The 25651-nt window shown below is 50.7% G+C and overlaps 2 protein-coding genes across 2 annotated transcripts; both read left to right on the top strand.

The window, feature by feature from the left end:
• The first annotated feature begins 1490 nt into the window (after positions 1-1490).
• On the top strand, positions 1491-16039 carry PPP2CB (protein phosphatase 2 catalytic subunit beta). Its single transcript, XM_074155102.1, has 7 exons — positions 1491-1791; positions 10817-11026; positions 11280-11453; positions 11964-12053; positions 13526-13687; positions 14560-14678; positions 15295-16039. The coding sequence occupies exons 1-7, from the start codon at positions 1690-1692 to the stop codon at positions 15365-15367; spliced, it is 930 nt and encodes a 309-aa protein (XP_074011203.1). The 5' UTR covers positions 1491-1689; the 3' UTR covers positions 15368-16039.
• Positions 15958-21072, top strand: GSR (glutathione-disulfide reductase). Its single transcript, XM_074155101.1, has 13 exons — positions 15958-16269; positions 17167-17193; positions 17443-17531; positions 17869-17938; positions 18089-18236; positions 18358-18412; positions 18496-18595; positions 19107-19193; positions 19391-19552; positions 19940-20051; positions 20131-20262; positions 20460-20593; positions 20766-21072. Exons 1-13 carry the CDS (start codon positions 16141-16143, stop codon positions 20913-20915), a joined length of 1395 nt encoding a protein of 464 aa, XP_074011202.1. The 5' UTR covers positions 15958-16140; the 3' UTR covers positions 20916-21072.
• Positions 21073-25651: the final 4579 nt, after the last annotated feature.

Raw genomic sequence — 25651 nt, 5'->3', positions numbered from 1 at the left:
TTGCTTCAGGGATGTGATGTTTTGAATTCTTTAATTTTCTCCTTCACCTCAGGGTGAAGACTACAAGTCTGGCTGCTTTACCCAGCAGGAATTAAGGGAACTGTGACCAGCTTTGGTGTTCCCGGTAGAAGAACATCAGCACAGCCTGAGTAGGTCCTCAGAGATTCTCAGCTTTTCCATCTGACATGAAAAAAACCCACCTCAGGGGGCTTCACTTATCTTACTCTGCTAAAAATCCTGGGAAACTTTCCCACTAGTTATCTCCTAAAATCCCGGTCCTTGTTGCCTGGCCACGTTAGAAGGGACCTCAAGGATCATCTGTCCAACCTTTCTCGGCAAAAGCATGGTCTAGACGAGATGGCCCAGCAGCCTGCCCAGCTGAATCTTAGAAGTGTCTGATGTTGGGGAATCCACCACTTCCCCACGGAGATTATTCCAACGACTGATTGTTCTCATTGGGAAAAATTTTCCTTGTGTTCAACCATAATCTTGCCAGGAAGAAGTTGTACCTGTTACCCCTCATCTTTTCCATGTGATTCCTTCTAAAAAGGGAGTCTCCATCTTCTTTGTACCCACCCTGTAAATACTGCAGCCTGGTGATAAGGTCTCCCCTGAGCTTTCTTTTCTCAAGGCTGAACAAACCCAGTTCTCTCAGCCTTTCCTCACATGGCGGGTTTCCCAGTCCTTCGATCATCTTGGTGGCCCTTCTGTGGACCCTCTCCAACCTGTCCACATTTTTTTTGCGTAGCGGGGACCAAAACTGAACACAGTATTCCAGGTGTGGCCTGACAAGCACCGAGTAGAGTGGGATAATGACTTTATCTCTGCTGGTGATTCCCTCGTTGATGCAACCCAGCATCCTGTTGGCTTCCTTTGCCGCAGCAGCACACTGTTTGCTCATTGAGCTTGCTGTCCACTAGGACCTCCAACTCCCTTTCGACAGAGCTTCTCCCCAGATGGGTAGGTCATTTTGTCCAACCCCCTTGCCAAAGCAGGGTCACCTACAGCAGGTTGGACAGGAATGCATCCAGGTGGGTTTTGAGTAGCTTCAGAGAAGGAGACTACACAACTTCTCTGGCCATCCTGTTCCTGTACTCTGTTACCCTCAAAGTAAAGAAGTTATTTCGGGATGGAATTCCCTGTGTTCCAGTTTGTGCCCATTGTCCTGTTGCTGGGCACCACCGAAAAGAGTATAGCCCCGTCCTCTTAACTCCTTCCCGTTAGATGATATTGATAAACATTGATGAGATCCCCTCTCAGTCTTCTCCACGCTGAACAGACTCGGGTCTCTCAGCCTTTCCTCACAGCAGAGATGCTCCGTTCCCTTGACCATCTTCGCAGCTCTAACAGCCCGCCTCCCTTCCCGAACACAGCCACCGTCTCCCCTCAGACGGCGGCGCCGGCAACGGCCGCCTCCCCACAGGGGGCGGTGACCGTTATGGCGAGGGGCGGGGCCCTCAGGGGAGGGAGGCGTGGCGCGGAAGTGCGCCGGGTCACGCGGGGTGGGTGTGGCCGGAAGTGCGCAGACCGGGAGGCTGAGGGAGGCAAGGGGGGGGGGGGCCGCCATTACACGGAGCGGAGCAGGCCTCGCCTCCTGGTTGTTGCGCCGCTTGGCCTTCAGGCGGGCCTGGGCCTTGGGGACCCCGAGCGCGGCGGGGACCCTGCCCTGCCCGGCCCGCCCCGGCCGCCATGGAGGAGAAGGGTTTCGCCAAGGAGCTGGACCAGTGGATCGAGCAGCTGAACGAGTGCCGGCAGCTGAGCGAGAGCCAGGTCCGCAGCCTCTGCGAGAAGGTGAGTGCGGGGACCTGGCGGGTCTCGGTCGCCCCTTCTCTCCGGGGCCCGCCACCGGGCGGTAGCGGGTGAGTCTCCGGGATTTGGCTCGGGGTTGGGGCCAGTGGCGTCTCAGCCCTGCTGCTGGGGGGGCTGCGGGCAAAGCGGGCCGAAAATGGCAGCCTGGGGGATTCTGTGAAGGGGAAAGAGCTTTGCTCTGCTCGCTGCGAGGCCGTGATGCTGTCTGGGGTATATCTGAGTCCGGGAGTTCTCTTGTGTGCAGTACAGTATTTTTCTGGCGTCAAAGACGCCACAGTTATAGGATATTTTTTTTCACACTTAATTGCCCTCAATAATATGCTTCTTACCTTTTGGCTTTGGGCTCATCTGAGTGGTGTGGGAGGCTCGGGGGTGGTGCGTGCAGGGAGGAATCTGTTCTGACTTCTCATAAGGCGTAGTAGCCACATGCTGAAAAGTCAGCCCTAAATCAATGAGTAAACCTTTTGACATCTGATGTGTAATCTAGGAAAGCAGAAGGGGACAAGAGATAAGCTGTAGTGCCGACCTAACCAGAGGCTTACAGGCTGCTGAGGGAAACTAAAATAGAATGAGAAATGGTTGGATAAAGGACACGGTCTGCTATTTCAGACTGTGGTTTGGACAGTCCTTTGGCAAATTCCTCTTTGGACTTGTTTAGTATAGACTGTCAAGAGCGTTTTTATTTTTCCATCATGAGACAGATGTTCAGACTTGTGTTGGATTTTGTCTGAGAAGTTAAATACCCCTGTGTGAACACTTCCTCAATGCTTCAATCTAGGACCAAGTTGGGATTTTTTTTGGACTTGGCAAGATATGACAAAGAATTGAAGTTGTAACAAGTGTAGTATCAAAGATTATTCTTTCTATTTGCTTCTTGTCACAGTACCAGCAGATACTATTGCTCTGCATCAGGTGGTCCAGAGAAGCTCTCAGCTTCCTTTCCTGGGTAGATCGTTAATTACCAGGCGCAGAGGATAGAGTAGTTAGTTTGGTGTTCTTTTTAGCATCATATGGCTGATGCTGAGCTTGGTGGTGTCACGTTATTACCTGTGTGTCTCCCTCAGTTCTCTCAGAAGTGGAACATGTTTTCTGATGCCTGTTCATGGCACCACATTTTGGCCAGTGTCTAAACATCTCAGTGCCAGCTTCGGAAGACACAGCTATTTCCTTCTGTGGGATTGTTGGTAGACTACCACAGTGATAAGATCTGAACAGTGGAGAGGGTTTGTGCTATGACCTCGTAACGTGCCAGGGGTGCTCATCAGAAAGGTAGGAGTGATTTCTTTGAATGCCACAGACAGAGACTATGCAGGACTCCAGGCCCTGGCTTCCTGGCAAATGCTTTCACCAGTCATCCTGACATCTAGCTAACCCCCACCCAGCCTCTGTTTTCTTTCCCCCTTATGTTTTATGTATCCCATGCAGGGACTGTCCATTAGTTTTATGACTTTCTCCAGAACTCTGTCAGTTCCAAGAGAGTGTAGTGGGAAGGGCTGGTGCTGCAGCAAGGACTGACAGCAGTGGCTTGAAGATTAGATATATCTTGAAGAGAGAGTAAGAGCTCCTGTTGGCTGTGCTGTCTCCTGTGTGAGGCCCAGCTTATAAGCCTGAAAGAATTTATTAGCGTGATCTGTGGCCTGTTCCAGGCATTGCTGGTTGGGAACTGCTGTTCTAACCAGTAAGCTGTTACAGAAAAACATTTCCTTTCTTCTCGGGCTGTGTTGTTAATTAAGGAGCTGTGGCTGATGTATTTTGAGAAGCTGGAGGACAATGCCAGCAGATTGTGGCTGTACGTCAGGGCTCACACTGTAAACAGGGAGAGTGGCAGCTCAGTGTGCCACATTGCAGCTGGACCTGGAGAGGGTGTTTGTCATCCAGATGACAGGTAGGAACCCTGAACCTGCGGTACATGGTGTGAAACGCATGTCATCTGTCACAACAGCTTGTTCTTCAGGGGTGCTGGTAACTGATGGAAGAAACTTGGGTATGAAGTAAATACCCTGTGATGCTCTTACTTGTCTTATTCTTAAGTCTTCAGGGAGTGGTTGTATCACCCAGCTGGTAGTGGAAAGGAGCTTACAAAAACTTTTGGGTGTGCAGGCTTGCTTTTGGTGTGAAGCAGCCCTGCCAGACAGCTGGTTTAGTTTGTTTCCTTGAGATAATATTTGGAGAAAACCTAACCAACCTTGTCTCACTTCTTAGCACTCCCTTTTGTGTGACTAATTTCTAAGAGGTCAAGCACAATAGTGTCTCTTGTCTCAGGTTTAAATTTGTGAAAGAGTTCAGTGGTTTAAAAAAAAAAAAGGTTTAAATAAAAATCTTTTAATTTGCACAGAGAAGCTGTAGATGCACCATCCCTGGAGGTGTTCAAGGCCAGGCTGGATGGGGCTTTGAGCAACCTGGTCTAGTGGGAGGTGTCCAGGTCCATGGCAGGGGGGTTGGAACAAGATGATCTTTAAGATCCCTTCCAACCCAAACCATTCTATGAAAATGGGGAGGGGGGGGGAGAATCCAAAGAAACAAATCCCAGACTTGGCTGTGTGGGTTGTTGTTGTTTTTAATGGCTGGCATAATGGACAGTAATAAGGGAAAGATTGGACATAGCTAGAGCTAGTGAGGGTATGCCAAATTATTGTGCTCTCTGAAAGTTCTTGAAAGTTGCACCTGTAAAAGTCACATTTTGTCTTCACCTGCCCAGTTACAACATCATTTTGGCAGCTAACCAGTCTTGTATTCTTCATGCAGCTGAAATCAAGATGTCATTTCAAGACAACATGAGAACACTTGTTTCCTGTTCTGCTGGTCTTTAAAATGAAATCTAGCTAAAATCATGCAGACATTTAAAGGATAGTAGAAAGACAAATAATTACGATCACTGGTGGAGCTTGTAGACATGAGAAATGTTCCAGCATGTTATGGAAATGTGCGTTGAATGTCTTGCATCCGATACGATTTCTCTTAACATCATGGTCTTAGACTCTCTTTATGACAGAATGTTCTTAAGACCTTTTTCCACTCTCATTAAGTAGGCAGTGAAAATCTACGGAGCTCTGCCTTGGATTATGGCTGCACTTCATCAGAGGCGCCATGGCTGTCCTCGTGCTAGCTTTGAAATTGTTAACTTAGGTAGTGCTGGCTGCATCGAACTGCCTTTGAACTTCCATAGGTCATAACCTGTATTTCACACAGTGTAAGTCAGGCTAAAAGGGAGTTGTATTCATTTAATAGGAAGTGCTCCCAGGTTTGGACACGGAAATCTCTGAATACTTATGTTTTAAAGTTCAAGTCAGATCAGCAAATGGATTCTGGTGCAGGTGAGAGAGTTGAGAGCTCTCCTACTTGTCCCATCCCAAGGAAAAGGGTTTTTCATCAAGGTAATGAAATGGGATATGAAAGAAGGAAAGTAAAAGGCTGTCTCTTAAATTAAACACAGGCAAGCAACCATCCATAACCGTCTCTCTCTTTGTAGCTTCTTTTTTCTGTCCTTGTTCTTTGGATGTGTAAGAAGGGTTACAGTCTCATTGCTGTGAGCAGCTTGAGGGCTTTGTGTTGTGAAGTAGTGGGAGGAGAAGGATTCTAATCGCTAATGAAGACTTACATTTCTTGTATGGTTATTGAATGGTAATTATAAACTGATTCTTCAATCTGAGCAGCAGGAGCCAGTTGATGCTGTAGGGAGTATTGCTGCTACTGGCACGTACCTGTGATGCTTCTGCCCTCGGAGATAATTTCACCTAAGAATAATTTTAGGAGAATGAGTTACCAAGCTCTTCTGTACTAATTGGTGAAATTAGTATGAGTGATGGAGCCAAGTATCATCCTGGATGCTGTTCAAACCATGAAATTCCAAGTGTTGTGTTGAGTCTTGGCCAGGAATATTTCATCTCTCCAGGGATGATGCTCATCCCAGGGTACACTGGGCCAGGTACCTCTAGGAACACGTGTGTACCTTGACAGTCCCTGTCACTCTTGAGGCTCCAGAGTGTCCTCTGCTGCCTTGTTGCTGAAGATCAGGACAGCTCCAGCTTCCAGCCCATTTGGGGGGAAACCAGCTGGTTCTTGTTCAGGCCAAACTCCTTCAGATTTTAATACCCTCAGCATGCTTGTTGACATAGTAGTTTGGTCTGTTGCAGCTGATGGAATGATGATTCAGTTGAATTTTGGTCAGAATCTCCATGGCTGGCTTCTCTGATTCCTGAAGTAAGAGCTGCTAGGGGTCAAACTGAGCTCATGGTACAGTAAATGAATCTTCCAGAAGTAGTTGATTTTCTGTGCTTCCAAAGGATCTTGTATGCAAAGTAGGTGCTTGGGGGGGTCTTTGGTTTTCTCTAAAGAAAGCATACTGATGAAAGTCTGCATCCTGCTTGGATCGTAATCCCTTCACCTATGGAATTGGCCTACACAATTATTGTAGGCAAATCTGAACAGTGTAATAGTTGATGTGGATTTGATTGTTAAGTCTATCACAGAGGGATTAGTCTCCTGGTGATCCCGATGGTAGTCTTAAAGCCAGTGTAGCATCTCAGGTTTGGAGCAGCACATTAATGCGTTGTGTGCAAGCCCCAAGACCGCTTGGTTTCCTCTTGTGAGGACAACACAGTAAATTATTGGGACCTCCATCCTCTTTCCACGGGGATTGAGGTCTGGACAGCAGACAAGCTTGTGTTCTGGTCTACAAAGGTTATATACAGAATCTAGAACAGGGAAAGAGAGGGAAGTTAAGGTGGTGGGCAAGCTCACTGCCAACAAAGAGTCTACTCTTCAAAGTAATTTTGAGCACGGACATGGTAACTATTGTGCTAAATGGAGGTTTATTTAATAAAAATACCTAAAAGCTGCTTCTTTTTCTTCTGACTTGGGTTTGGGTTTCATCCAAAACAATTGGGATACATGCTTAGGAAGCTGATAACATTAGTCACTATTTTCTAAAACAAAGGTAGCTAAAATATGACTTTGTCATAGTTATTGTTATTGTCTGTAATATATAATAATATATGTTAGCAGCCTTCTTAACTAAGTAATGATATTCTATTATATACTTAAGTAATGATATACTATGATATCATCATAGTAAATTATGATAGTGCAAGCCAGTGTACTTCCATCAGAGGTTTATATGCTTATTTTGTAATAGTCCTGTTGTTATTTTAAGACATTTGACTTTAGCCTCTGAGCTCTGCACAGTGAAACATGCAAGCAGCATGCACTGGTTAGTTGCCACTTTTCTGGGGTGTTTTTATTGATGCTTAAGATGTTAAAAGTCTTGTTCTGCATTAGAAAGTCACATGAGGGCAAACTTCTGTGGCCAGCTGAGCTCAGCTCCCAAGCCTGATTTGAACCAGCTCTGCAGTGTTAAAACGACAGACTTAAATCTATTCATGTGCATGTATGTTTGTCTACATAGTAAGCTAAAACAGGCTAGACAGTAACAGCTGGTAGGCAGCTTAAGAAGCTGCTGCTCTTCAAGTTCAAGCTCCTCCTTTCTCATGAGGGGAAACTTCTAGATTCTCCTAGTACCAAAATTTCAGGACTTGAGCTGGCCCGACTTCCTAGGATGTGTTTAACGTATGTTTGCCCTATTACTGTGCAAAAGGAGCTCTTCTCTGTTGCCTGTGCTGCTTTGCCTGTACATGTTCTCAGGGTGGGTGCATGGTGTTTCTGGGCAGATCAGGTCAAGAATGGTGATGTGGTTGCGACACTGGCAAGTATGTATGGTAGCTGTACAGTGTCCTGCATAGAATCAGAGAATTGTCTAGGTTGGAAGGGACCTTTAAGATCATCTAGTCCAACCATGAACCTAACTCTGATAAAAAAAAAAAAACCAAAAAAAACCCCAACAACAACAAAAACAAACAAACAAAAAAAAAAAACCAAAACAAAAAAACCCCACATCACTAAACCATGCCTCTAAGCACTATGGCAACCCATCTTTTGAATACCTCCAGGGATGGTGCCTCAACCACTTCCCTGGGCAGCCCATTCCAATGTTTAATAACCCTTTCAGTGTAAAAATTTTTCCTAATACCTAATCTGAACCTCCCCTGGTGCAACTTGAGGCCATTTCCTCTTGTCCTATCACCTGTGACTTGGGAGAAGAGACCAACCCCCACCTCGCTACAACCTCCTTTCAGGTAGTTGTAGAGAGCGATAAGGTCTCCCCTCAGCCTCATTTTCTCTAGGCTGAATAACCCCAGCTCCCTCAGCTGCTCCTCATAAGACTTACTCTCCAGACCCCTCACCAGATTCGTTGCCCTAAGATGCCTTCGTTGCATCGTTTCCCCAGAGGGTTGAAGTAAGTGTATTTCTTTATATGCACCTGGGAAGGGAGCAGTATGTGTGATACAAAAAGGCAGAAAATACCTCGCGCCTTTTGTAGTAAAGTTAGCTGCAGCTTACAGCGAAACCCCATCTGCTGCTTTGTTCAAGTCAGAACACACTGAGCAGCTGTTTTGTGACTGTGTTTTATGTTTGTCTCTCCCAGAGGGGAGAAGCTCTCGAAAGGTGTTATAGGTGCTTTTAAAGATATTTGAACAGAAGTACTGTTGCACCCAAAGATGCAACATGTTCAGCAGTTTCCAGTCGGTTTAGAACTGCAAGGGAGACCCCATGTCATTGAGTCCATGTGCAGGACGTGTCTTTGGGGATCAGAGCCACATCCCTTGGGCCACGTACAGTGCAAGGCGCACTCTGCATGCTGTCCGAGCCCTTGGCTACTTGGGTTTTAATTGTTTCCAAATACATGCTTTCCCCAAAAGATGTGAGGCAACTAATGTTTGAATGTGAACACAGGTGTCCTCAGGGACCCCAGTGAGGGTGTCCTTGGTAAGCAGCTTCTTCCTGGTAGCAGCAGGTGGGAGCTCCGTCATCTGGAGCTAAGGGACTTGGTGATGAGTAGCCAGATCATCGCCTGCTGGTGACTGTTCAGCACTGGTGATCTTTCATCCCTTCTGTCTAGATCACACTGATCCTGTCTGTGGGTGTTCTCTGTGCCTCAGATGTGCCTGGAGCACTGATCTGCATCAATTGATGGGTTGGAGGCAGCAAAACAAACACGGTATTTGATAATGATAATAAGATAATGCAGATAGGCTACATTACATGGCTGTAATTAGCAGAGGAACTGCTGGGTGTAGAGAAAGAGATGACTAAATACAGGGATGCCATCCCTCCGTCTGTGGTCATTTTGTTGCCAGCTGGGTACAGCCAGGGAAGCTGTTTGTGGCTCCATATGTTAAAATTGTCTCTGACTTTGCTTTTCCAGTTGTATGTGACCTGCCTTTAGAAGTTGTTAAACTGTTGTGCTTGGAAGGGGATTGGAAATCTGGCAGGCAAAAAGTGCCCAGGGCAAGAGAAGCGCCTCTTGCATATGCAGTGATGTTCTGTGCCAGGTTAGTAAAGTGAAGCTTAGGAATACTTGTTTTCCTCGGTGGCTTAAGCAAGAAGAAATCTGCCCCTCTGCAAGGGAAATGGATTTGTTAGTTCCCATGTGTTCTGGGAATGTGCAGAGAAGGTTCCCTTTAAGGACATACAGCTTCAGTTGTCTCATACTCACCGCAATGCAATCTGGAAGCGCAGTGCCTCCGGAGAGCTGGGGCAGCCCTGTCAACCCCTGGCACTGGTGCCCACGCTGGTGATTGTTTGGCAGAGTAACACGGCTCAGCTCATCTCATGCTGTGGTGGTCGCCCAGCGTTTCTGCCAGATGAGCTGCTTTGTCATGCCCAGCCTTTCTTAACGTCATCTCTGCTCAGCAGTCACACGACGAGCTGGCTTTGTCGATATGGAACGAACACGCTGTTCGTAGCACTTGTTTCCATGGCACAGACCCACTGCTGCAAAACCCCCATCTTGGGAGAACACGTGCGGTTTATGGGTGTGCAGCGATGAGGGGAAGCCTGAGGGATCCCAGAGGAGGGAGGCAGTGAGGAGTGGCTGTTGGTGCTGGCAGAAGAGTTGTTCCAGCCTGCTGCTGTGTTGCCAGTGCAGGTGGCAACGTGAATGGTTCCACATGGCTGCGTGGGATTGAGAGCAATCCGTTGAGCAACTGAGATGGTAGTCAGACCAAAATGTGGCAGGCGGGAGTCTGTGTGTAGGTGCATCGTTGCGAGTCAGATGACTTCTAGCAGAAGTCTACGAGGTCATGGTTTTCCTACTAGTGTAAACATCAAATAATATCTATCTTTGTGTGGTTTTGCAAATCAAGTTCAAAAAACCGTAATAGTCACCTGAGTGGCACGCGCTATCTCCTTTGGTACTTCTACCCCTATAGCAGACGGCAAGAATGTTGCCTAATCTCTGTTCATATGAGTTTTGCACTGAACTCTTGCTGACAAGACATGGGATGGTCTGCAATACTGAGGGGACAGCTGTGGTTCTTGAGGTAAAAACTTCTAGGCTTCGTGAAACTGAATAGCACTTGACTTTGGCAGTCAGATTAGAGTGCTGAGTGCTGCCGTAGTTCACGTAGCTGAGATGAGCAGACCTGAGCTTGTGTTGAACATGTAGATGGAGAAATCTATCAAAATCTGTATGTTAAAAAAATAAATGTGCTTAAGAAGATAATGTCTGCCCATGATCCTGTTGAAGCTTGCTGGAATAGTGCTTTGCCTTGTCTGCACTTGAGAAATGTTTGGAAGAAGAACAGGATTCATGGGTGAACCCTGACAGTGATGGGAGCAGTATATCCAGTGCAAGTCTTGGAGTCGACAGTGCTTTGTGTCAGGGGAGGCTGGGAATTAACTTGTTTAGTTACTTTGAATTTGTCGGTGCTTGTGGTACAATAAGATCTTAATGACTTGGCCTCACAGTAGCAAACCTGCTTGTCTTTGTGCACAGGGATTTGTAAAATGTAATTTGTCTTTGCTTACCCAACAAAATGTTTTTCCAGTGGTCAGCTTGAGCTGCTGGAGTGAAATCGGGGTTCCAGTGTGAATGCAGTGGAATAACATCTGCACCTGCTTATGGAGGAGCTTCCTACCTTTTTGTCTTAAATGTGTTTTTTCTTGCTAGGCTAAAGAAATTCTTACAAAAGAATCGAATGTGCAAGAGGTACGTTGCCCCGTCACTGTCTGTGGAGATGTCCACGGTCAATTCCACGACCTTATGGAACTCTTTAGAATTGGTGGGAAATCGCCAGACACAAATTACCTGTTCATGGGAGACTACGTGGACAGAGGCTATTACTCAGTGGAAACGGTGACTCTTCTAGTAGCGTTGAAGGTATGGTTTGACAGCTTTTCTCCGGCAGCTTTGGGTAAAACCGTGCTTTCGGAGAGTTTTGAAAGAATTGCTTCTCCCATTGATGCTGCCGTTGGTTTGAGCTAGATGGATGCAAATTGAAATGCATTAATGGACACGTGCTGTTCTATAACAGAGCTGAATGCTTGATTGCTGTTTGAAATATTCTGTTACTATTTCTTTCCATATTGATGGTACACTTCTTGTGTTAAAGAAGAGTTTTCTTTGTCAACAGGTGCGTTACCCAGAACGCATCACAATACTGAGGGGCAATCACGAAAGCAGACAAATTACACAAGTGTATGGCTTTTATGACGAATGTCTGCGAAAGTATGGCAATGCCAATGTTTGGAAGTATTTCACAGATCTGTTTGATTATCTTCCACTTACAGCTCTAGTAGATGGCCAGGTAAGCCTTAAATAAGGAAAACGCTCCATTTCATAGAGTTACGCAGATTGTACTGTGTGACCTCTACATGAACAGCCTCAAACTAACTTCCTTAACTTGTGATCTATGTACTTATTATGGGTTTGGGAAAGAATTTAGTGAGGCGTTAATACAAGTTGACGATGCGGGAACGCTCTTGATTCTGCACCCAAAGTAATGGCAGAGTATTGCATGTATGGTTTGTTTTAAATGACTGCTCAACAACTGGGGATCCCCTCGTGATACATTATATGTGAGTTGAGTTCTGGCCATGAGGCAAGATATTCTTAAAACAGAAAGCATGGTATCTTTGCTGTTGCTCTAATCCCTGTATGCAAGGTGCAGCCTTTTAGTTGTGTTTCCCTCTGCAGGAATTTGGTTTCTCTGCTGTAATTGTAAAAGAATGATAACAGAGTTAAACCCAGCTGTTTCTGAGATCAGTCTTCCCATAACAATATGCACTGAATGGATTGCTCTTTTTTTCTGGAACAGATATTCTGTCTCCACGGTGGCCTCTCTCCATCCATAGATACACTGGATCATATCAGAGCTCTGGACCGCCTGCAGGAAGTTCCACACGAGGTAACAAGAAAGGAAGTGCACCATAAACTTAGATACCTGTTGGTGGAAAATGCAAATGTAGCCTCGCATTGAAATCCATTTAAGCAGTGAGTCACGCAGTTACACAGTGGATTATTGCCTTTGTAAGAGCTAGAGCAAATGAACATACATTTGGGCAAAACACAAGTCAATATGGCTTTGATTACAGCAATCTACAAAGGGGTCTTCACAGCTGTTTTTCACAGAATCACAGGGCTTTTTGACTGTCACACTGACTCAAAGAATAGTATTTGGCAGGGGAGGGTGTTTACTACCTATCTTCAGCTTCGTCGCAGTCTTCCTTGTGAACATGTGAAGCCATGGTGTGTCACTGTCCTTCCTCCCCAGCCAATCCTTTCTTCTGTGGTGTTTCACCTTGGTCATTACTTTCAGGGAGCCCGAGATCAGGACTGAAGAAACCACCTTCTGAGCTCCCAGGGCAGCAAATGGCTCTTCTGTGTTGGAGTGGTTGGGGCTTGCAAATGGACTTGCGTGTTCCCTGATTAAAATGAACTGCTTGTCCTGGAGCACCTATGGTTTAACAGCAAGGTCCTCCCAAGCCTTCCAGAAACCTGAAATAAGCTGTGTAAATTACTCCCAGAGTCGGGGGGCTACCTGGTGGGACATCTACCTGTAGTTAGGTGTAATGATTCTGTTATTGCTCTGCGGTTTTCCCGGTCCTGTGCTGCCTATCTGCGTGCTGAAATCTGGCCGTCCTGAGGACCTCCACATGTAGTCAGTGTGATCCTTACTGCGGAGCTTGGATCGGTGGGTGGGAAACAGCAGCAGACGTGGATAAATACTAGAGTGTCTTTACTGCCCCTTAGGAGCTCAAGCGAGAAAAGCTGCTGAGCTTCATTTGTGAGTGTTAGACGATGTACACCAGGATATTTTTGAATATGTCAGGTCCAACAATAGACTGTTTAGGAGAGGAAATTAAATTATTAATACCCTGCCAGAAGGGCTGCTGAAGGCTTAAGATCAATCTCTGGAAGTTAGTTCGTAGCCTCCTAAGGGTTGTTTCCCTTTCTTTAATTTATTGCAACTTGGCTGGCACCAGGAACCCATTGTGTATCCTCGGGCGCGCATACCTTCTCACGTGGCCTTTTTTATTACACTGGGAGAGTCAGGAGTAAGAATGTGGATCTGCTCTCCATGTCTTTGACTAGTTGAAGTGAAATGGTAAACGGCGTGCGTGGAAGAGGAGGTGGGAGGAGTTTTCTGGTTACGTGAACTCCTTTCTCAGTCAGCTGCGTGTGTATTCATTTCTTTGGGAAGGATGCTGAGTGATACAGTGAGTAATTAGACGCTACTACGTGTGTTAAATAAACTCATCTGTCTTGTGCAGAGAAGTGCTGGCAGTTCTTTTTACTATAAATAAACTATATTTTAAAAGTGGCTTTTTATAATGATCTTGCTAATGATCTAATGAAGAACACTTAATCTTTTTCAAGGGTCCTATGTGTGATCTGTTGTGGTCGGATCCAGATGATCGTGGCGGCTGGGGTATATCTCCACGTGGTGCTGGCTACACATTTGGGCAAGATATTTCCGAAACATTTAACCATGCCAATGGTCTCACACTGGTCTCCCGTGCTCACCAACTTGTCATGGAGGTAGGGCAAGTGCTCTGCTAGATGGGGCTAACAAAACATAGATGCCAATTTTTGTCTCTTCTATGAGACCTTTCGCTGATGGGTTTGCATAAGATGACACCTAAATGTTATGCAAGTAAATACTGAAGAGGGACTTTAACCATGTGAAAACAACAAGGAACATAATTTTATGTGCTTTGACCTGTGATGTAAATAAGGGGATGTTCTGCCCTTTTTTCCACCCCATCTCCAAGGAAATTGCCAAAGGGACGCTGTCACACCCCATTTGTGGAAGTAATAATCTCCTTACGCGCCGACTGCTCTACTTAGACTGCTGCTGCATTAAGCAGACTGCCCTATAATACTCAGCAGTCAGATGTGACAGGGATTAAGGCATAATTTTGGCTGTTGATGGGCTATTCTTGTACGTCTTGCGGGAAAAATGCCAGGTGGGTCAATTGACCAGATGTATTTTTAAAATCTAGTTCAAGTAGATCCCTTAAGTAGTACTGTGTGTCAGAAGTCGCTCGCATCCAGCAGGCGGGTTCTCGTTTGTGGTAGATGAAAGCTGAAGGCGTACCTAAAAATCTTGATGTTTCTTTGTGGTGCAATCCATAATTTGTGTACAAAATGGATAAACACAGGAGTGACAAATGGCAGATCTCTTTGGAGAGCAGTTGAAGCTCTTTTTGTTAGGTAACTACCGCTTGTTCTTGCCGTATGGTGGTACTTTTTAAATGAAACAAAGTCAGTTGGAAATACTTACGAGAAGTCTGCAGTTTCACAAATGCCTTGGATTGTTTCAGGCCTTAAGAGGAACTTCAGACGGGCTGAGGTTTGAGGTTTAACAGATTTCTTTTTTTTTTTTTTTTTTAAATCTCTTTTTCTGGCAGGGTTATAACTGGTGCCACGACCGGAATGTGGTTACCATTTTCAGTGCGCCCAATTACTGCTATCGTTGCGGAAACCAGGCTGCTATCATGGAACTAGATGACACTTTAAAATATTCCTTGTGAGTAACCTGGCTCAGGCTGTTCTCTCTTCCTAACCGTTGTGAGGAATGTCTAATCCTTTCCAAAGGGGTTCTTCTGTGAAAAGCCAGTTCAAACCACTCTGGAATTAATATTGTGTGCTCTACCTGCAAGAATATCTAAAAATAGGCAGTGAGTTAAGCTCTTAAAAGCTTCTCTTGGGTTCTGCATTAGCTCCTCTTCCCGACTCTCTGTAGAGTTGGAGCTTCTGCATTTTCTTAATCCCTCTCTTGCCTAAGCTTGATGGAGAGAGTAAAGACAGATTGATTTATGTATTTATTTTTATTTTTGGTAGCTCTAGGCTTTGTAAAGGTTGGGTGAGAGAGCCTGAACTTTACATTCAGCTGAGCTGGCATGAGAGCAGCAATGGGCTGCTGAGGTGCTGACTGCTGGGTTGTGTTCACTCCCTAAGCAGCGTTCCCACCAGCTGATGAGGTTTAACTCCCATGGGTGCTTGTTTTGGGACCAGGAACGTTTTACGTGGAAACAGCTGGGATGAAAAAAGCAATAGCAGCAGGAGAGCGAGTCTAGGATTTACTGTGGCATCAGGAAATACCTTGTGGAGGAGAAAAAACGATCCCTTTTTCTTTCCTGCAGCCTCCAGTTTGACCCAGCACCTCGTCGCGGAGAGCCTCATGTTACCCGTCGTACCCCAGACTACTTCCTATAAACCTCTCCTAACCTTTGTAGAAGGAAGTCCACCTGGCATTTTAAAGAGCAACAATATTTACACGTTTCTGTAAGAAATCGGGGTTCGTCTCAACTTAAAATCCCCATCATGGACCAAAATGTGCCATACAGAGGACAAAGAGCGTTGAGCACAACTTGAGACTGAATTCCTTACGACACTATGTATATCCTGTACCCATCAGTCCAACAGTTTGCCTGCTGTATTTGTAGTCATTGTTTTTCTTCTGGACTGTTCAGAGAGGAAGGGGTAACTCTTAATAACACTTCCATCTCCTTTGACGCTTCTTTGTAAATTTTTAGTTCTAGTGTTTAACTGGCATGAATTAGAGTTTATTTTGGAGGGAAATGCACACTAACTTCTGCCCCCACCACTCTTTTTATTTTATTGAAAGACCGATCGACTTAACTGGAGAAAGGAAGCGATTCCTGCTTTGGGAGTACGTTGTCATAACACGGATAAAAGCGTTCCCCTTTTTAGCTCGATTCCCCTTCTGTGTTGATCCTGCCGCCTTTTTCTTTTTTTTTTTTTTTTTTTTTTCTGGTTGTTTTCTTTTTGTTATTTTTCGCCCTCTCCCCTCTGTATATTTGTCCTGGAAATGCTTGCAACCCTCCTGACTGTACCTGAAACAATAAACTTGCCATTGTCAGCCCCAAACCGTGCTGCGCTGCTCAACCGGGCGGGACGGGGGGGTTGGCCCGGGGGCGGGCCCGGGGGCGGGGCGGCGGGGCGGGGGCCATACCGAGCCCGGAGAGATGGCGGCGGCCGCTTACGAGCTGCTGGTGCTGGGCGGCGGGTCGGGGGGGCTGGCGGGGGCACGGCGGGCGGCCGAGCTGGGAGCCCGCGTCGCCTTGGTGGAGCCGCGACGCTTCGGCGGCACCTGCGTGAGTTCCCCGGGTGGGGGGAGCCGGGGCGGGGGGGGGGGACGGACGGACGGACGGGGAGTTGGGTCCCCCCTGGCTGGTCCCTGTCCCCCCGGGGCTCGTCCCGGTTCCCCCTGGCTGGTCCTGCCCCCGCCCGGCGGCTGGTCCCAGTGTCCCCAGGTCTTGTCCCGGTTCCCGTGGCTGGCTTTGCCCCCCCCCCCGGGGCTGGCCCCGGTCCTGCGGGAAGCCGGAGGGCAGGAGCCGCCATCCCGGCCACAGAGCGTTATGCACGGAGCTGCCGTGTCACGCAAGAATCGGGATGGGTCATGATTCCCGTCCCCCCCTCCCCGGGAGGGTGTTGGGTGTTTTTTGGCTGTTTTCAGGCCGATAAGGGGATGGTGACAAGTGCCGGGTCTGCGCAGCACAACCGGGACCTCGGTTGCAGCGGCAGAGCAGAGCCAGCGGGCACGGAGAGCCGGTGGCAAGCAGGAAAAACAAACGTGTTCCTCAGACAGGGGACAGGGATGGGCTCTAGTTTTACGCTTTAAGTGTGTTCCCCTTGAAAGAGCTGTCGTACTGGGACCAGGAGTGCAGGAAAGGGATGGAAAACACCCTTCTCCCAGTAAATCTCTTAAATTATCAATGGTAAAAAAAAAAACCAACCCAACGACTGGTATTTGAAGAGCGTGCACCTTCCGTCTTCTCCTTCAAGGAAGTGACGAGAAACGGGCAAACCGCAAGACCTTGAGGCACCAAAGGCAGTTACAGCCCTCTTTTGCCAGAAACATGTAATCCCGCTTTAATTTTTCTGGGCAGAGAGTCAGGATTTGGTACCGGCCTGACTCGGGAGCCTCTCCGGCGCGTTGCCTTTGAAAAACTAAGCTCTTAACGCTGAGACTTGCTTTTATTTCCCCCTAGGTCAATGTTGGGTGCGTGCCAAAGAAGGTAAGGGCGCTTTCCCCACCGGCGCCTCGGCCGTGGGTTCGGTCCAGGTGGGGTGCGTGGGTGCGGAATTGCAGGGAGGGAGCAGGGTCTCGGAGAGAATTGAGCCATCGAGATGCCATGGAGCGCTCAGACCTGTGTCCTGTGGGCTGCTCCGGGCGGAGATGAGGCATCGGGAAGCGTGGCGGGGTATTTTCCCCAAAATCAAACCGGTTTTCCCAAGCCGACTTGGGGTTTGTGGGGGGGGGGCAGGTGATGTGGAACGCAGCGGTCCACGCGGAGTTCATCCACGACCACGCCGACTACGGCTTCGAAACGCCCTGCGTCAAGTTCAACTGGAGGTAGGTGTGGGAAGAGCCGGTTGGGAATGAGCATCTCCCTGTGGGAGCGGCTGCGGGTTGTCTATCCCAAAGGGTTCCCTGCCCGCGGACCGATGCTGAGCTGGGAACGCGGCCAGAATTTCCTTCCGAAAGGAGGGGTGGCAAACCGGTCGTGGGAAGGGACTCCAGAAAAGTGGGATGCCAGGAAGCCAGGCACAAAAAATCTCGTGTGGGTGGGGAAGGCTGGGTAACGTGGGGCCACTTTATTTTGTGGCCTGGCTGCCGTCTGCTGAAGGGATTGAATTGTTTTCTGCTGAGCTCCGTAGGTTCGTGATGTTAAGCCCCCGCTCTGTTCCAGAACAATTAAAGAGAAGCGTGATGCGTACGTGAGGCGCCTGAATGAGATCTATGAGAATAACGTAAAGAAGGTGAGGATGCATTTATCCTGCGGGGAAGCGGGCTCTGCTGGATTTCTGGCCACTTTTCCAGCCTGAACAAGTGTCCTCTTTAACTGCGGAAGCCCTAGCTCCATTAGCTGACCTCCTCCTACTGCTAATCACCTAAATTACTCCCCTCAGGCTCACATCGACATCATTCGGGGCTACGGCAAGTTCACCGCCGATCCCCAGCCTACCATCGAGGTGGACGGGAAAAAGTACACGGCTCCTCACATCCTTATAGCCACGGGCGGGCGCCCGGCTGTCCCTCCCGACAGTGAAATTCCCGGTGAGCCTGACAGAATTCCCTGGGCTGCCTGGGGAGAATAGAATGGCTGCCAAAGCCAAGCGGGCTTTGGGAGGTGGGAAATGGGACCGGTGAGGGGTGTGAAAGGGGCTCTGCTTTGTAGGTGCCAGCCTGGGGATCACCAGCGACGGCTTCTTCGACCTGGAGGAGCTGCCCAGGTAAAATGGGGCTCATCCCCCTCCTCCGCTGTCACTGCCGGTGGCTCGGTTTGCCTGCACACGGCATCCTCGCTTCTCCGCAGGCGCAGCGTTATTGTCGGTGCCGGCTACATCGCGGTGGAGATCGCGGGGATCCTTTCCACGCTGGGCTCCAAGTCAGCCCTGCTGATCCGCCAGGACGCGGTAGTGCCACCGGCTGTCCCCCCTCCCAGCCCATGGGGTTTTCTGGTCATCAGCTCCCATAATGACCAGAAGGGAGGGTTATCCCCCCTTGGGGTGGGGAGGAGGGTCTGAGTCGGGGCAGGTGGGTGGCAATGGGGGTGCAGAGGACGGTGGCGTTAGGCTGATGGGTGTAAGGAGGTACTGGGGGGGGACAGATGGGGTGGGAAGAGCGTGGGTGTGCTGCCAGGCGCGTTCCGGCAGCACCAGCCGGCGTGCCTGGCATTTCTGTGGCCCTGCGTGATGCCGCACCCGTTTCCGTGAGCTTTATCTCAAGTCGTGACTTGAAAAAAGAAAAAGAAAAAGATTAAAGGAAAAACAAACAGAGGAGAACTTTATCATTAACCAGAAGCACCCCAAACTTCTCTGGGCCTGCATGGGGCACGAGCACAGGGAAAAGCCGGTGGAGGGGGCTGCCAGGCGGTGCGTTTGCCTGCAGACCCTCTTCTAACGGCTCTGGTGGGTCCCTGCCCAGGTCCTGAGGACCTTCGACTCCCTGATCAGCTCCAACTGCACCCAGGAGCTGGAGAACACTGGGGTGGACGTCTGGAAGCACACGAAGGTATGAGCATGAAGAGCAGCCCCACAGCTTGTGCCATCTCCCCTGGAGAAGCAGGGCTGGGGGAAAGCGGGCGTTTTGGGCACCGCTTGGTGGGCCACAGCTTTGGCAGCATCCTTGGTCCTGTGGTGCAGCCCTGTCGCCTGTTGCAAGGTAAAAGCCATTGGCACCTTCTCTCCCCACGGCTCTTGTTCCCCCAGGTGAAGACGGTCACCAAGACCCCTTCTGGGCTGCTGGATGTGACAGTGACCTCCTCGGTGCCTGGCCGCAAGCCAACGGAGGGAGTGATCCGGGATGTGGACTGCCTGCTGTGGGCTGTAGGGCGGGAGCCCAACACTGAGGAGCTGTGCCTGGACCTAGTGGTGAGATGGCAGCACAGCCCTTCCACGCTGGTGCAAGGATGCCCATGGGTCTCTGGGGATCCCACAGGTCTCCAGGGGTTCCATGAGTCTCTGGAGCTCCTATGGGTCTCCAAGGGTGCAATGGGCCTCCAGGAGTCCCATGGGTCTCTGGAGTTCCTACAGGTCTCTGGAGTTCCCACAGGTCTCCACAAATCCCACAGGTCTCTGTGGGTCCCACGGGTCTCAGGGGGTCCTGTAGGTCTCTGGAGCCTGCTGTAGGATGGTGTTCCCACCAAGCCACCCCCACAGCTGGGAACATGGTGGCCACCAGCGTGGGTCCCCTGTGGGCATTGCTTGTCCCATCCCGCCTGGGCCATGTGCCAAGGTGACTGCCATTTCCCATGGCAGGGTGTGCAGGTGGATGACAAGGGCCATGTGGTGGTGGATGAGTACCAGAACACCACCAGGAGAGGGATCTACGCTGTTGGGGACGTCTGTGGGAGAGCCCTCCTCACCCCAGGTACGGTGGCCATGACCCCCTCCCTGGCCCCTTGGTGCCACACTGTGCCACAGCTCAGGCTCCCTGTCCCTCCCCGCAGTGGCCATCGCAGCTGGCAGAAAGCTGGCCCACAGGCTCTTTGAGAGCAAGCAGGACTCCCGACTGGACTACCATGACATCCCCACCGTCGTCTTCAGCCACCCACCCATCGGCACCGTGGGCCTCACCGAAGGTGGGGACGGACAGGGCATGGCGGGGTGAAGAGTCTGGGGATGTTGTGGCCCAGAGCTGCTGGTTTGATGATGGAGGAGATGATCTGATCTCCACAAGTGGTCTGAGCCTTGCAAAATGCGCTGTGACTCCCTCTTTATAAATGCCTTGGGGATACGGTGCATCCCCTTGACCTATGTGCTGTGTCTTCTGCTGCAGATGAAGCGGTGGCCATGCATGGCAAGGAGAACGTGAAGATCTACAGCACATCTTTCACCCCCTTGTACTACGCTGTCACCCAGAGGAAGGTGAAGTGTGTCATGAAGCTGGTGTGCGCTGGCAAAGAGGAGAAGGTGCGTGGAGGGGACCAGGGGGAACAGCTGGTGCCACAGGGGGCTGGCTGTCCTCTTATCCCCTGCTCAGACCAAGTCTTGGGCTGAGATCCAGCTCCCCCAGCACCAAGCCTGGATTTCAGCCTGGATCTCAGTGCTGGGTCCTGTCTGACCTCTCACTTCTTCCCCAAAGGTGGTGGGATTGCACATGCAAGGGGTGGGCTGTGACGAAATGCTGCAGGGCTTTGCTGTGGCCATCAAAATGGGGGCCACCAAGGCCGACCTGGACAACACCGTCGCCATTCACCCCACTTCTGCTGAAGAGCTGGTGACGCTGCGCTGAGGCGGTGGGCGCTGGCAGCCCCAGGGATGGCAGCTGCAGCTGGGAAAACGTTTCATATGTCTTAAAAAATGCCTTAACATCAGGCGGTTGCCTGGAGAGTCTCTGTGAAATCAGTGCGGCTTGCTTTGGAGTTGAAAATAAATACAGTGATGCTGGCAAGTCTCTGCCTTTCACTTTATGGTGCTGAGCTGTGCCCAGCTGCAGAGGATGGTGCCATGGTCCCTTGGGGCAGTTTTGGGGAAGGCTGCTGGTGGCCAGGCTCCTCCTCTACCGTTCCTGGCACCAGGGCTGTGCGGGGAGCAGCAGAGTGGGGCAGGATGGCAGGGTGCTTGGGGTACTCATGGGTGCTGGAGCATCTCAGGTGGGCTCTGTCCTCAGCTGTGAGCTCATGCAGGGGTGCAGCAGCATTGCCGTTGGACATGGATCCATCAACATTGCCGTTGGACGTGGATCCATGAACATCGCTGTTGGACATGGATCCATTAGTGTTGTTGGATGTGGATCCATCAGCATCGCTGTTGGACGTGGGATCGCGCGGGAGATGCTGGCCTGGCTCTGCTGCATCCTGGAGGCTTCCAGATCCCCTCTGCTGCCCCGTTGCTCTCTGCTCTTTGTGGCTGTGGCTCCTGAGCTCTCAAAGCTTGAGGCAGCTTGAAGCAGATGAGGGCGAGCTGGCCAGGAGAGCTGGCTGAGGAACTGCTGGCTTCTGCTTTGCTTTTGCTCAAAAGAAATAGTTTGCATGAAATCAAACTATCTCAGAGGTCAAAAATTCCCTGAAACCTGTGGAGGAGGTGAGCAGCCCAAGGAAGGGGACACTGGTGCTCAGCCCCGGCTTGTGGCTCCAGACTTTGCTGGGGTGTCTCCATCCAGGCTGGACAAACCACAGCAGGCAGAAAAATCCTGCCCAGCCCTCCTAACCCCATCAGCATGTGTTCAAAGAGTATGGCAGACTCCTAGGGGCTCGAGTACAAGCAAAAGGCCAAATATTATTGGTATCCTCCATTATCTGTGTTAGTCTTGGAAAGAATAACAATTTGCAAGGCTTATTGCTAACTGAAGCACACAAGATTTCCTCTGGGCTTGCCACAGGTGATCATCAGGCCCATTAGAGGAGTCAGCTGGAGTTAACTCAGAGCTAATTGCCCCATTTGAATCACGGTGACTGTCGCGGTTTAGGGTTGGGCCGGGCCACTGAAACGAACAACAGATGCTCTCTAACGCCTCTCCCAAGTGAGAGAGGAACGAGAGAAATATTTGTGAGTTGAAAAGAAACTTAATTACTTCAATGAAATATTAATAATAAAATAACAAAAATAAAATATAATAATATTATTAAGAAAATAATGAAATATATAAAGTGTATACAAAACCATATCACTGACAGGCAGGAGGAAAGTCCCAGAGAAGACTCAGTGACAGAGAGGAACTGGATTCCACGTCTGGATTCAGGCAGAGGAACAGACAGGGTCCTCCTTGGACATCGGCCGTTGAAGAAAGAGGGCTGACCCTTTGATCCCTCAGCTTTTATACTGGGCGTGGTGCAGGTGGGATGCAATGCCCTGTTGGTCATTTTAGGGTCACATCTCCTGTCCCCTCCTCCCCGCGGGTGTGATACATCTACGCTTCTCCGCTTCCGACCCTCCAACAGTTAGCTGGCCTCGGTTCTTAGAGCAATAAGTGTAAGCAAGAGCCTCTCTGCATACCAGCCCTTGGCATTAACTCTAAGCGTTGGTCTTATCACTCTGGAAGTGGATCCTGTCGGAAAAATACGCCCCTAATTTCCGAGAGTGCCGTTAGTTAGAAGAGGCATAGCTGAAAAGTAAAATTACTGAGCAGAAAATTGGTTCTACTTTCCCTCAAGCAGGGACAGTGACTTTACCCTCTCAGTCCATCTGCTGTCATGGCATTTTGTCAATATCTGTTTTTTTCCTTTTTTTTTTTCTTTTGAGTCCCTTTATTGTAAGGTGCGCTGTACCCTGTTTGTGAGGTTTGTCCTGTGCTTCACGGCCAGAGAAATTACCAAAGTGTCTAAAGCCGGAGAGGCAGGGACGCACAGGCGCACACAGGGGCCCAGCTCCCGCAGAAGCCTCTGTTTTTGGGCTGAAATTGGGCAAAAAAGGCAGCGGAGGCGCCGCCGGCGAAACCGAGCGGAACCCGTACCGGGACCAGCCCCGGCCCCCGGAATAGGCCCCGCCCCTCCCTGCCGCTGACCACGCCCCTCCCTGCCACTTACCACGCCCCGTCCCGACAGGCCCCGCCCCGCCGAGCCTCCCCCTCCGGGTGGGGCTGTTGCGCACGGCGCCTGCGCGGGGAGGAGCGCGCCTGCGCAGTGCGAGGCCCGGAGAGTCCGGCCGCCATCTTCCTTCCCGCCGGCCCTTCAGGGGTTGTCCGCCCGCGTAAGGTGAGGTGCGGGATAGGCCGGGGGGCCGCTCCAGCCCGGAGCCCGAGAGGCGGCCCCAGGCACCGTGGAGGGGTTCGGGGCTCAGGATAGGGCCCCCTGAGGGGGTTTGGGGCGCAGGAGCGGGCCCGGCCGGGCCTTCTCGGCAGCAGCCCCCCGGGCTGGTGAGATGGAGACCGAACTCGGGAGCCGCGGAGGGATTGGGGGGTTGGGGTGTGGGGACGGCGCCGGGGGATCAAGGCTCCAGGCCGGGCTCAGCCGGGGGCTCGGGGACAGGAACGGAGTCGCGTGGTCAGACCCGGGCACATAAAAACCACAAAGTCAGTGTTTTCAAGGCTTAAGTACAGAGACCGAGCCCTGCGGGTTTGGGACTTGAAAACACTCAGTGGCTCAAATTCCCCTGATTTTCCCCCTTCGGTGTTCCCGACCCTTCGACGCCGCTTCTCCCCGGGCGGAGCCGCCTCGCTCCCCGCAGCCACATCCCCGGGGTGTCCTCACGGCCCGCGGCCAACGGGGTGCGAGAGGCGGATGGCGCTGCCGTGATGCCGATGACGCCGCGGGGCGAGCGGGCAGCGGGACCCGGGGCGGCCTCGGTGGGCGGGGCGGAGCTATGTCTATAAAAGGAGTGGGCGGGGCTGGGGTATGTCAGGGACGGTCCAGAGGCGGGGCGTGGCTCTCCCGGTGGGCGGGGCGATGCGTATAATAGGAGCGGGTGGGGCGGAGCTCGGCTATGGAGGGTCTGCCCCCGGTGGGCGGGGCCATGCCTGTAGAGCGACTGGGCGGGCCCCTGCTCCGCCGGGGAATGGCGTCCTCCGGGACGGAGTCGCCGCCTCCTGGTCCGCTCCCGGTTCCCCACCACGGGGCTCAGGAACCGGGTCTGGGGCTCCGAGCGGTGCGGGGCTCCCGAGCGGCGCGGCCCGGGGCCCGGCGGGATGGGGCTCCCTTCTCCCGGCAGCGGCCGGTGTCAGTGCGGGAACGGCGCCGGGAACACGCCGGGTGCGGGGCTGGGGGGTGTCGCGTCTGCCGGGGCTTTTCCAGCGGGGGGGCACGGACGAGCCCGGCCGGGCAGAGGAACGTTCCGGCCGTGGATGGGATGGGAACGGGGGCTGGCCGGGGCAGGGACGGGCCAGCGCTGCTCGGGACGGGCTGGGCGACCGGCCACCGGGTGCTGAGAGCCACTCGTGTCACGTTATCGTGTGCGTCCTTGTCCCGTTGTTACTGTGTTCTCTGCCGTTACTGTGCTATTAAAGTGTCTTTAACTCAACACACGAGGTTTTTTTTCCTCCTTTTTCTCCCTCTTCTTCCAGCCCTTCCGCAGAGCCAGAGCTGGGTGCAGCAGCTGGTTTGGGGCTCATCAACAGCTGGGGAATCCAGCAGGCTTAGGGCTCTGGCACAAGCAGCTGGGGCACAGAGACCACGTCCTGTGTGTTTGGTCAGAGACTCAATGCTGCGTTGGGGGCTTGAAACCGGGGTCACTGACACGCGGAAACAAACCTTACAACTCGCAGAGAGTTATAAAGCAGGTATGTTTATTGCAGCGCTGGGTGCAAGGGGGATTTCTCCACCAAACTTGCACACCGGTTTGTGAAGCAAGCGGCCATTTATGGTGAAAATCATACATATTCATTAAGGTGGGCAGGTTATTATAATTAAAGGCGTTACTATTCTAATTATTCCTAAGAACTCATTATCATAAATCTCCTCCCCTTGCCGCATGCGCACTGCCTCCTGGTGGTCGTGGGCCGGGATCTTCTGGAGGAAGGCTCGCAGTCTTCTTCACCGGGTACCTTCACCTTTGGCCCATATTTGTCGGGTTGGCCGGATCCCAAACCGCAAAGCCAGTCCTGACCAGATGGACACCTTTCCCAGACAGTTAGGTTCCTCCTTCGCACCTCCTTAGCATGCAGCTGCTCCCGCTATCTTATACACAAGGCCATTTCTTTATCTTGGAATGCTGGGGCTCCGAGCTTTTGTTCTTTCCCAGGCTGTATTACATCCGCACTAACAACCTGTACCGTACTAACAACCTGTACCCGTTCGTTTTCTGAATCACACTGTCATGGTTCGTGCCAGACTGGCCACCGAGACAAACAAGAGATGCTCTCCCCCAAGGAGAGAGAGAAAGAGATTTATGATTTCAGGTAGTTAGAAGAGGCTTAGCTAAAATTACTAAACAGAAAATCGGTTCCGTTTTACTGCAAACCAGGAAAGTCACTACACCATTTTTGGGCTCACAAAGGGAAACTAAGTGCTGCGTTTGGGGGGGTGTGTGTGTTGAAACTGGGCTTATTTGGCCAGTTTAGGGCTCAGAGAGACTAAGTGCTGCATTCTGGGGGCT

The sequence above is a fragment of the Numenius arquata genome, chromosome 10 (genome assembly GCF_964106895.1).
Source record: "Numenius arquata chromosome 10, bNumArq3.hap1.1, whole genome shotgun sequence".
In the NCBI taxonomy this organism is placed as follows: Eukaryota; Metazoa; Chordata; class Aves; order Charadriiformes; family Scolopacidae; genus Numenius; species Numenius arquata.
The sequence above is the reverse complement of the archived record's forward strand: the minus strand, read 5'-3'. Positions and strand labels throughout refer to the sequence as shown.